The sequence below is a fragment of the Nilaparvata lugens genome, unplaced genomic scaffold, assembly GCF_014356525.2.
Source record: "Nilaparvata lugens isolate BPH unplaced genomic scaffold, ASM1435652v1 scaffold8536, whole genome shotgun sequence".
Lineage (NCBI taxonomy): Eukaryota > Metazoa > Arthropoda > Insecta > Hemiptera > Delphacidae > Nilaparvata > Nilaparvata lugens.
The window spans coordinates 1-13,053 of record NW_024094281.1 but is presented as its reverse complement, the minus strand read 5'-3'; the positions used below and the strand labels follow the sequence as shown (position 1 = coordinate 13,053).

The 13,053-nt window shown below is 37.9% G+C and overlaps 1 protein-coding gene and 1 pseudogene across 1 annotated transcript; both read right to left on the bottom strand.

Moving 5' to 3' along the window:
* Window positions 1-16: 16 nt before the first annotated feature.
* Window positions 17-5,458, bottom strand: LOC120349158 (annotated as a pseudogene).
* An 866-nt stretch (window positions 5,459-6,324) lies between these two features.
* LOC120349157 (AP-2 complex subunit mu-like) lies at window positions 6,325-12,324 on the bottom strand (the record flags this gene model as incomplete). The annotated part of the gene is made up of 3 exons (XM_039419120.1): window positions 6,325-6,407; window positions 7,243-7,353; window positions 12,162-12,324. Coding segments are annotated over 3 exons (357 nt in total), but the record flags the coding sequence as incomplete, so codon positions are not given.
* Window positions 12,325-13,053: the final 729 nt, after the last annotated feature.

Genomic DNA, 13,053 nt, shown 5'->3' with positions numbered 1-13,053 from the left:
TATTTCTATTTTCGACTCACCTCATGAGTTCAAACTCTCCATCCGGCGGAATGAAACTGATCGAGTGCTCAGTTTCGAATTTGGACAACTTGACACACTGGTGGAACTGACAGTCGTCTATAACACCACCGGCTTCCCACTTCGCCCGCCTCCTCTCCGCCCATCATCCCACCTCCCCCACTTCCTCCCGCTTGCCACTACCGTTACCCCACCTCCTCCTCCTCCTCGCGTGCCTCCTTTCGAGTCCAGACTAGCTTGTCGTGATTCCGAACTTGCATTCAGGCATACCTGACAGGTACGATTTCATGACCACCTTCCTGCCACGTGAGCTGAGAGTACTTGACCTGAAGGCGAAACGAGAAAAAACACAAATAATTATATTATAAAATTAATTTGTTCAATTAATTTAACAGTAATTGAGTAAATAATTACAAATATGCTGATCTACAAATACTGATCAACAAATCAAATCAAATCAAAATCAAATCAAAATCATTTATTCTTCAAAAAACAAATTTACAGTATAAAATACAACATTTTCACAAAACTTGTCTAACCTAATCCTCATATGACAATTTACAAGACACATTGAGAAGAAAAAATCCCTGCAAAGGTTTAACCTGAGCGCAGGAATGAGTCGCTATAAATAACATAATAACAATATCGAGGGAAACAGGATGTTGAAAAACTACTCTATAAAATGAAAGAAATTAATATTAAATATACAGACAGTTAAAGTTAATTGCAATAATTCGTGAAAATAGAAATGTACAAAATATAATTACAAATATTGAACAGCAGCACAACTCATGATTATAAAATGATGATAATCATAGCATAATAATTTATGTAAACAGTATCCACTATGCTTAGCATATTGAAATTTATATACAATATAAAAAAAATGGAAAATCACGTAGTTTAATTCAGGAATCAGTTCAAAAAACATTGAGAATAAGAGGGAAAGGTATTCACTAAAAAAAAGATACATATTCAATAGTTACAAAAAAGTTTGATATTTGTTATTTCTAAAGGTTATTATAACTTTGGAAGGAGAATCATACACATAAAAAACAAAGGACCAGAACTGGACACAATAGAACAGTTTGAGATATACACCCAATTTAAAAGCAATAGACAATGTATATTGAACGGACAAACCAACTTCAAATCCCACATCCTCTTTGATTATCTTCTCAGCCACAACGAACCCAATAGACACCAATAGACACCAACAGCACCAACAGACACTAATCCAATAGACACCAACAGCACACTAAAAATTGCCATCCTATCCTTCTACTTGTCTATGAGTACAACCAAGAAGATGGCGGACCTGCTGAAATATCTCGTCACAGTGAGTGATTAATTCTTTATTTAAAATATCTGACTGCTAGTCGTTTTTTCTAATAGCAAAAAGTGATACAATATGCTGTCATAAATTTTCCACCAAGTAGTCCAAGGTGGGCCGTCCACTGGAACCGATTTCGTCCGAACTAGCATCGGCCAAAAACTACCGAGCTCGTCCGAACGATCCCCCAACAAAGAAAGCTATAGATGCTCGTCCATTACAACAGGTTCATACGGCCGTCTCCGGTCGATCAAGTTTTCGATCCGAATTGAATTAGATTTTCCGGCTCTATCCGGCCGAAGTCGAGCTGAGACAACATCATCCTAACCTCAAAATTGTTTCACAGTCTTGTTTGTTTTTGTTTTTTCAACTTGTTCTGTTTTATAAAGTTTTAACTATGGACAATGAAAAGTTGATAAGTTTGGTTCAAGAGCATGACCCATTGTGGGATATGCGAGACAAAAGATATCACCGTCCACTGGTACCGTATTCAACCGATCCGTTCGGCCGTTGGATCGGACGAATCTGCCGGCCGTTAATTCGGCCGAACACGGTCGACCATTGGAACCGTTTACGTCAGTCTAGTTCATTAGTTGGCTGAACTATTGAATATTGAATAACAATTGAATTAACTACTATCATATAGAAACGATAGCATAAGTAGATTCCCATGGTATAGGGTGTTTATGTCGCAACTTTTACTGTTATCCCAAGCCGATAGTTCACGTAGTTCTTCCCATGCAGCTGTGTGACGCTGGTAGTCTCTCAAATTGTGCCGTTCATACACTATCACCCCAACAAAACAGTGAAAATTGACAATAATCGACAGTAATCGGCTTGAGATAACAGTAGAAGTTGCGACATAAATTCCCTATACCATGGGATATCTGCTTACGCTATTGTTTCTCTATGCTACTATCATAGCCACCAACATTTTTCATAAACATTGATTATATTGAGATTTTAAAAATTGAATAAACAAATATCCACTAAATTAGTTATTCATTACAATAATCTTACCTTCAGATACTATTTGTTCAGCAATCTTTGTCACAGATTCCTTTGAACATCACGACGATGATATCTTTTGTCTCGCATATCCCATAATGGAACATGCTCTTGAACCAAATTATCATCTTTTCATTGTCCCATAGTTACAACTTTATAAAACAGAACAAATTTAAAAACAAAACTGTGAAACAATTTTAGGTTAGGAACACTTTGATGTCTCAGCTCGACTAGTTAGTTCGGCCGGATAGAACCGGAAAATCCCATTCAATTCGGATTGAAAATTGATCGACCGTATGAACCTGTTGCAATGGACGAGCATCTATAGCTTTGTTTGTTGGGGATCGTTCGGACGAGTTCGGTAGTTTTCGGCCGATGCTAGTTCGGACGAAATCGGTTCAGTGGACGGTTGCCTTCAAGGTCCGATAGACTGAATGACTGAATTATCTCAGACTAAAATAGAATGAAAATATGTTTACCTTGAGGGGACATGAGGAGGTTAACATACTCCAGAACATCCAGGAAAAGTTCGTTGCGTCTGTATTTGATACCTTCGCGTCGCCAGCCTATCTGACCAGTAACCTGCAAAATATCAAAATTGGTAATCCTAGAGAAAAATACACTAAACTAACACAATATTGATACAAATATACAATATAATCGATAATAATACACTCAAACAATGTTGGATACAATCGACGAACTTCTAAGATCTGATCAAAGATCTAGGAAAGAATTGTTTTGATTAATTGAATCCAAGTGAAATTACATAAGAATAATAAGATTTGGTCTAAGAACACTGATAAACTGGTTTATAAGACTTGAAAAATAGCCAAATTCAAAATGTTTAGCTTATATATATTTTGGACGAAAATTGAACTTGAACGTTTTACAGTAGGAACATAACCTATTTTTTGGACATTTTTTTTAATTTATCAAAATTTAGGAATGGAATAGATTTGGGCCAAGCCTGTTGTTATCCTTCCTAATCATATTTATATGATTTGTGATTCTATCCACGGATAAATAATAAATAAATAACGAGCGAAGCTCGGTTCCCCGATATTGAAATTTGAAGTGCGATAATATAATATTGTGTTTAGCTGCATAAATCGGCCCACTCTCAACAGATGACCTTCCATTATTGGTGAAGTATATTCAAATATCCCACCCATCTACTTCTTTCAGCTCAATCGTTTAATTGGTTGGCAGCCTACGATCCAAATCTGTTCGTTGCTAACATCTTCCATTGCTCCATAAACTAGTAGTTCTGTGAACAGTAGACCACACGCAGTATCTCATCCACAAGTACCAGATGTCAACTGTTTTAAATGTTAACGAACTCAGATCACGTTTGAATTTGTATTCCATATGATATAATTCATCCAGTTCCGTGATGATCTTTCTATCTGATAAAAATTAATTTTTTAGAATCAAAAATATTATAATTTCTCCAGCATTATTTACTTCATTTGTTTATTTTCATTCACCTATTAAATAGTTTTTCGAATGTGAGAATATTGATACTGATGGGCACGCATAATAATACCATGACTGCAAAACAAAATATTGAAACCAAAGACCTTAAAGCTGCGATCAGACCAAATTTATTAAAAACATGTTAATAACTCAATCCTCATAGATTAATATTAGATTGAACATAACTTATCATACACATGATGAACATATGTGTTTGTCAACTTCCGTTCAATCTAATAGAATCTATAAGGATTAAGCTATAACCATTTTGTTAATAACTTTGGTGTAAACCCAGCTTGAAAATGCATACCTCTTTAATGTCTTTGATTGAAACTATAGACCTTATTCAATACAGTAATTGATTGGCTTCTCCACACATCTGTGTAATCACTTGTCAGCTGATTTATGATGAATAATTCTATAGTGTTATTTTTACTCTAATATTGGCGTATGAAGGAGGCTCCTTTTTCATTTTATATTATCCTTGAAATGCAAAATTTCCAAAAACCTTGTATATACGTCGACGCGCAATTTAAAAAGGAACATACCTGTCAAATTTCATGAAAATCTATTACCGCGTTTCGCCGTAAATGCGCAACATATAAACATTTAAACATTAAGAGAAATGTCAAACCGTCGACTTGAATCTTAGACCTCACTTCGTTCGGTCAATTATTGATTAAAGTGGTTTAAAATGGTCGAGAAATTCAATAATTTTATGATAGTTTCCACTAATCAATTCGAAAGATACGACGAAAAATCCGAAGATAGCAGTACTAAGTAGGCCTACTACCATAGAGAAACAATAGCGTAAGTGGATATCCCATGGTATAGGGCGTTTATGTCGCAAATTTTACTGTTATCTCAAGCCGATTATTGTCGATTTTTACTGTTTTGACCGGGTAAGAGTGTATGAACGGCACAGTATGAGAGACTACCAGCGTCATAAAGCTTGACGGGAAAGAACTACGTGGACTATATCGGCTTGAGATAATAGTAAAATTTGCTACATAACGCCCTATACCATGGGATATCTACTTATGCTATTGTTTCTCTCTTAGATCAGTTATAGAATAGACACGGCCCATTGTATATTCATACTGAAAGTGAATGAAGCCAACATCTACTGCCATATCTCCAAATCGTGACGTCAGCATCAGATAGAAAACTTTTCTGTAGAGTTGTATGTTTACATTGTTTTCCATAGCAGATTGTGTCTATTCCACCGGTAGCGCAGTGGGAGTTTACCATTTTAATCAATAATAATTTACATCCTTCTGAAATAGACACAATCTGAAAGTTTTCTATTCGATGATGACGTCACGATTTGGCGAAATGGCAGTAGATGTTGGCTTCAGAGGCTAGACTTCCCAGCGTGTCTATTCTATAACTGGTCTATGGTTTCTCTATGGTACTACTAACCAAAATACAAAGATGGCAGTGCCACCAATTGATAAAAAACTGAAAAATATCAGTGCTACCAACCTGAGATGTGATCTGTGCCTGTTCCTCTTTGCTCTGTGATTTGACACCCTGCTGTGTGATGAAAGTCTTCAGCACTCCGGTGTCAGAGTTCTGCGGGTAGCCAAAGTCCAAGATTTCTAAAAACATTACAAACATCTTAGTGAAATAAAATAAATAAACAGTAAATACCACAACAGTAAATTATTACAGCTGAATAAAGCAGGATTGTCATATATATGAGTATCAGTGAACGTGTGAGGTACAGTGAGAATATAATCCCCATGTGTTCTTATGGGGCTATACATACTCGCAACGACGGGCTTAGTATGGATAGTCCCTTGGGGCTCATAGGAATTATACTCTCACTGTGTCGGATACGTTCACTGATACTCATATGTGACAATCCAGCTTTATAGACAGTATTAAAAAGATAGCAGAATGGATAAATTCAGTGAATATCTTGCAATCCATTCACACATAATGCACTAGTAAATTCCACCTTCACTTAATTATCCTATATTTCTTTATTGCAGTTACTTTTTATTTTTCTTCCAAACCTCAAATATATTTTCTCAGATTCATTCTCTGTCTTCTACTCTGAGATTTTTAATTTATTTTCTGACCACAAAATATAATACTATTGTAATATTTATCTTCTAAGCACATAATGGAATTCATCATTCAGTAATTAGGCTACTTATATATTTTAGTGCTTTAAATTACACGTTTGAATTTACTTTTCCTTTTTATTTATATTTCCTTTCATATGTATATTCATTCTTGTTTCATCTATTAATTTCTTCATTGAAATGTTTTATATTGATAATTAATATCGATACTCGCTGCCAGCACTCAAACTTCGGTTTTGCAGGCAGCGCCAAACATGTTATTTGTTTTGACAGAGTTGTTTTTCGTGTTTATTTAAATATTGATCAATATGTTTTTTTTCAACTTTGTATTGAGGATTATTATTTTTGTTGTGACGAAATAAAATTTGATTGATTGATTGAGCTTACAATAAATTAGAGGCCATATTCTAGTGTGGTGCAGAGGAACCGCATGTTTTTCGAACCGCTAGTAATCGGCGACGGGAGGGGATATTGACCTGGAACAAATGTTGACAGACGGTCCATAGTATGTCATTTCAGTAGCAATGGTGCGTTGGAAAGTACAAAATCGTCTGTTCGCCCCGGTCGAGATTCGAACTCTGGTTCTATTGATTAATAGACCTGCGCGTTATCACTTACTCCAAAGAGCCACCCAAAAATCTTAATTAGTGTCTATTATTAGTGTGTTGTTGGAAATGTAAGAAGGGCACAGTATGAGAGACTACCAGCGTCACATAGCTTCACCAAAAAACTACTAGGACTATCGGCTTCAGTTAACACGCACATTTGCAACATAGACACCCTATACACTGTCTATTATCAGTGTGTAGTTGGGAGTATAAGAAGGGCACAGTATGAGAGACTACCAGCGTCACATAGCTTCACCAAAAACAACTACTAGGACTATCGGCTTCAGTTAACACTCACATTTGCAACATAGACACCCTATACACTGTCTATTATTAGTGTGTTGTTGGGAGTGTAAGAAGGGCACAGTATGAGAGACTACCAGCGTCACATAGCTTCACCAAAAACAACTACTAGGACTATCGGCTTCAGTTAACACTCTCATTTGCAACATAGACACCCTATACACTGTCTATTATTAGTTGTTGTTGGGAGTGTAAGAGTGTAAGAAGGGCACAGTATGAGAGACTACCAGCGTCACATAGCTTCACCAAAAACAACTACTAGGACTATCGGCTTCAGTTAACACTCTCATTTGCAACATAGACACTATACACTGTCTATTATTAGTGTGTTGTTGGGAGTGTAAGAAGGGCACAGTATGAGAGACTACCAGCGTCACATAGCTTCACCAAAAACAACTACTAGGACTATCGGCCTGTTCCTCTTTGCTCTGTGATTTGACACCCTGCTGTGTGATGAAAGTCTTCAGCACTCCGGTGTCAGAGTTCTGCGGGTAGCCAAAGTCCAAGATTTCTAAAAACATTACAAACATCTTAGTGAAATAAAATAAATAAACAGTAAATACCACAACAGTAAATTATTACAGCTGAATAAAGCAGGATTGTCATATATATGAGTATCAGTGAACGTGTGAGGTACAGTGAGAATATAATCCCCATGTGTTCTTATGGGGCTATACATACTCGCAACGACGGGCTTAGTATGGATAGTCCCATTGGGGCTCATAGGAATTATACTCTCACTGTGTCGGATACGTTCACTGATACTCATATGTGACAATCCGCTTTATAGACAGTATTAAAAGATAGCAGAATGGATAAATTCAGTGAATATCTTGCAATCCATTCACACATAATGCACTAGTAAATTCCACCTTCACTTAATTATCCTATATTTCTTTTATTGCAGTTACTTTTTATTTTTCTTCCAAACCTCAAATATATTTTCTCAGATTCATTCTCTGTCTTCTACTCTGAGATTTTTAATTTATTTTCTGACCACAAAATATAATACTATTGTAATATTTATCTTCTAAGCCACATAATGGAATTCATCATTCAGTAATTAGGCTACTTATATATTTTAGTGCTTTAAATTACACGTTTGAATTTACTTTTCCTTTTTATTTATATTTCCTTTCATATGTATATTCATTCTTGTTTCATCTATTAATTTCTTCATTGAAATGTTTTATATTGATAATAATATCGATACTCGCTGCCAGCACTCAAACTTCGGTTTTGCAGGCAGCGCCAAACATGTTATTTGTTTTGACAGAGTTGTTTTTCGTGTTTATTTAATATTGATCAATATGTTTTTTTTCAACTTTGTATTGAGATTATTATTTTTGTTGTGACGAAATAAAATTTGATTGATTGATTGAGCTTACAATAAATTAGAGGCCATATTCTAGTGTGGTGCAGAGGAACCGCATGTTTTTCGAACCGCTAGTAATCGGCGACGGGAGGGGATATTGACCTGGAACAAATGTTGACAGACGGTCCATAGTATGTCATTTCAGTAGCAATGGTGCGTTGGAAAGTACAAAATCGTCTGTTCGCCCCGGTCGAGATTCGAACTCTGGTTCTATTGATTAATAGACCTGCGCGTTATCACTTACTCCAAAGAGCCACCCAAAAATCTTAATTAGTGTCTATTATTAGTGTGTTGTTGGAAATGTAAGAAGGGCACAGTATGAGAGACTACCAGCGTCACATAGCTTCACCAAAAACAACTACTAGACTATCGGCTTCAGTTAACACTCACATTTGCAACATAGACACCCTATACACTGTCTATTATTAGTGTGTAGTTGGGAGTATAAGAAGGGCACAGTATGAGAGACTACCAGCGTCACATAGCTTCACCAAAAACAACTACTAGGACTATCGGCTTCAGTTAACACTCACATTTGCAACATAGACACCCTATACACTGTCTATTATTAGTGTGTTGTTGGGAGTGTAAGAAGGGCACAGTATGAGAGACTACCAGCGTCACATAGCTTCACCAAAAACAACTACTAGGACTATCGGCTTCAGTTAACACTCTCATTTGCAACATAGACACCCTATACACTGTCTATTATTAGTTGTTGTTGGGAGTGTAAGAGTGTAAGAAGGGCACAGTATGAGAGACTACCAGCGTCACATAGCTTCACCAAAAACAACTACTAGGACTATCGGCTTCAGTTAACACTCTCATTTGCAACATAGACACCCTATACACTGTCTATTATTAGTGTGTTGTTGGGAGTGTAAGAAGGGCACAGTATGAGACTACCAGCGTCACATAGCTTCACCAAAAACAACTACTAGGACTATCGGCTTCAGTTAACACTCACATTTGCAACATAGACACCCTATACACTGTCTATTATTAGTGTGTTGTTGGGAGTGTAAGAAGGGCACAATATGAGAGACTACCAGCGTCACATAGCTTCACCAAAAACAACTACTAGGACTATCGGCTTCAGTTAACACTTACATTTGCAACATAGACACCCTATACACTGTCTATTATTAGTGTGTTGTTGGGAGTGTAAGAAGGGCACAGTATGAGAGACTACCAGCGTCACATAGCTTCACCAAAAACAACTACTAGGACTATCGGCTTCAGTTAACACTCTCATTTGCAACATAGACACCCTATACACTGTCTATTATTAGTGTGTTGTTGGGAGTGTAAGAAGGGCACAGTATGAGAGACTACCAGCGTCACATAGCTTCACCATAAACAACTACTAGGACTATCGGCTTCAGTTAACACTCACATTTGCAACATAGACACCCTATACACTGTCTATTATTAGTGTGTTGTTGGGAGTGTAAGAAGGGCACAGTATGAGAGACTACCAGCGTCACATAGCTTTACCATAAACAACTACTAGGACTATCGGCTTCAGTTAACACTCTCATTTGCAACATAGACACCCTATACACTGTCTATTATTAGTGTGTTGTTGGGAGTGTAGAAGGGCACAGTATGAGAGACTACCAGCGTCACATAGCTTCACCATAAACAACTACTAGGACTATCGGCTTCAGTTAACACTCTCATTTGCAACATAGACACCCTATACACTGTCTATTATTAGTGTGTTGTTGGGAGTGTAAGAAGGGCACAGTATGAGAGACTACCAGCGTCACATAGCTTCACCAAAAAAACTACTAGGACTATCGGCTTCAGTTAACACTCACATTTGCAACATAGACACCCTATACACTGTCTATTATTAGTGTGTTGTTGGAGTGTAAGAGTGTAAGAAGGGCACAGTATGAGAGACTACCAGCGTCACAAAGCTTCACCAAAAACAACTACTAGGACTATCGGCTTCAGTTAACACTCACATTTGCAACATAGACACCCTATACACTGTCTATTATTAGTGTGTTGTTGAGAGTGTAAGAGTGTAAGAAGGGCACAGTATGAGAGACTACCAGCGTCACATAGCTTCACCAAAAACAACTACTAGGACTATCGGCTTCAGTTAACACTCACATTTGCAACATAGACACCCTATACACTGTCTATTATTAGTGTGTTGTTGGGAGTGTAAGAGTGTAAGAAGGGCACAGTATGAGAGACTACCAGCGTCACATAGCTTCACCAAAAACAACTACTAGGACTATCGGCTTCAGTTAACACTCACATTTGCAACATAGACACCTATACACTGTCTATTATTAGTGTGTTGTTGAGAGTGTAAGAGTGTAAGAAGGGCACAGTATGAGAGACTACCAGCGTCACTAGCTTCACCAAAAACAACTACTAGGACTATCGGCTTCAGTTAACACTCACATTTGCAACATAGACACCCTATACACTGTCTATTATTAGTGTGTTGTTGGGAGTGTAAGAGTGTAAGAAGGGCACAGTATGAGAGACTACCAGCGTCACATAGCTTCACCAAAAACAACTACTAGGACTATCGGCTTCAGTTAACACTTACATTTGCAACATAGACACCCTATACACTGTCTATTATTAGTGTGTTGTTGGGAGTGCAAGAAGGGCACAGTATGAGAGACTACCAGCGTCACATAGCTTCACCAAAAACAACTACTAGGACTATCGGCTTCAGTTAACACTCTCATTTGCAACATAGACACCCTATACACTGTCTATTATTAGTGTGTTGTTGGGAGTGTAAGAAGGGCACAGTATGAGAGACTACCAGCGTCACATAGCTTCACCATAAACAACTACTAGGACTATCGGCTTCAGTTAACACTCACATTTGCAACATAGACACCCTATACACTGTCTATTATTAGTGTGTTGTTGGGAGTGTAAGAAGGGCACAGTATGAGAGACTACCAGCGTCACATAGCTTTACCATAAACAACTACTAGGACTATCGGCTTCAGTTAACACTCTCATTTGCAACATAGACACCCTATACACTGTCTATTATTAGTGTGTTGTTGGGAGTGTAAGAAGGGCACAGTATGAGAGACTACCAGCGTCACATAGCTTCACCATAAACAACTACTAGACTATCGGCTTCAGTTAACACTCACATTTGCAACATAGACACCCTACACTGTCTATTATTAGTGTGTGTTGGGAGTGTAAGAAGGGCACAGTATGAGAGACTACCAGCGTCACATAGCTTCACCAAAAACAACTACTAGGACTATCGGCTTCAGTTAACACTCACATTTGCAACATAGACACCCTATACACTGTCTATTATTAGTGTGTTGTTGAGAGTGTAAGAGTGTAAGAAGGGCACAGTATGAGAGACTACCAGCGTCACATAGCTTCACCAAAAACAACTACTAGGACTATCGGCTTCAGTTAACACTCACATTTGCAACATAGACACCCTATACACTGTCTATTATTAGTGTGTGTTGGGAGTGTAAGAGTGTAAGAAGGGCACAGTATGAGAGACTACCAGCGTCACATAGCTTCACCAAAAACAATACTAGGACTATCGGCTTCAGTTAACACTCACATTTGCAACATAGACACCCTATACACTGTCTATTATTAGTGTGTTGTTGGGAGTGTAAGAGTGTAAGAAGGGCACAGTATGAGAGACTACCAGCGTCACATAGCTTCACCAAAAACAACTACTAGGACTATCGGCTTCAGTTAACACTCACATTGAAACATAACGGTCCTTTACCATGAGATATCACCATAAATGATACAGTATCACCACAATATGATAAAGTATCAAGACATACTGACAGTATCATCTCAACTTGATAACATCACCATAATCTGATACAAAACTTCCAAACTTTGAATGAGTTCTACAAATCATTGATATCTTCTTATACTATATTTCTCTATGATTTATTACTCACCGTCAAGAAGCTCATAGATGAGGACGAAGTTATTCTTGATGTTATCCTCGGATATTTTGCCAAAGTAGGACTGCATCACATCGATCACTTTCAGCAGAAATTCGAAAACCATGGCGGCGTTTACATTCTGCTTCGTGGCAGCTGCTAACCAGATATTTGCTCTCTGAAATTTGATAAAATACAATAAAATATCAATACTATAAGGCCAACTACTACCTGATCTATAATATAACTAGCTGGCCCGGCGAACTTCGTACCGCCAATAGTTCATCTCATAACAAACTTTAGCTGGATGCACACTAATTCTAACACAAAAACAGCACAATTATTTGAAACAAAGCAATGTCTTTAGAGCATGTAGTCTTTAACCTGAGGCCACACTGCTGGATGGTTACACACACAACAGTCATTTTGTTTTAGTCGGGGCGTTAGAATAAAATACATGGGCGGTTATGGAGCAGCACACACTCTTGTCTACTACCTACCGACGGCTGTTGGATGACGCAATGATTATAAAGCTGATTTTTTTGATCGAACGAAGTGAGGTCTTAAGGTGCGTACAGACTTTCGCTCTGCTCCGCAAACCGAACGTCACTCCAACAGAGCGATTGATGATCGACGGGGAGCAACAGGGTTCGACCGGGGAACGCGAGAAGATCTAACATTTTCCATAACGTTCATGATGGGGGCGTGGGCGGTGCGACTGTGGTTCGATGGTGGTATGAGGGCGGTTATGAGGGCGGTACGAGGGAGGAGCGTGCTCGGTGCTGGGTGGAAGCGCGATATGTGTACGCAGCTTAAGATTCAAGTCGACGGTTTGGCATTTCTATAATGTTTAAATGTTGCGCATTTACGGCGAAACGCGGAAATAGATTTACATGAAATTTGACGG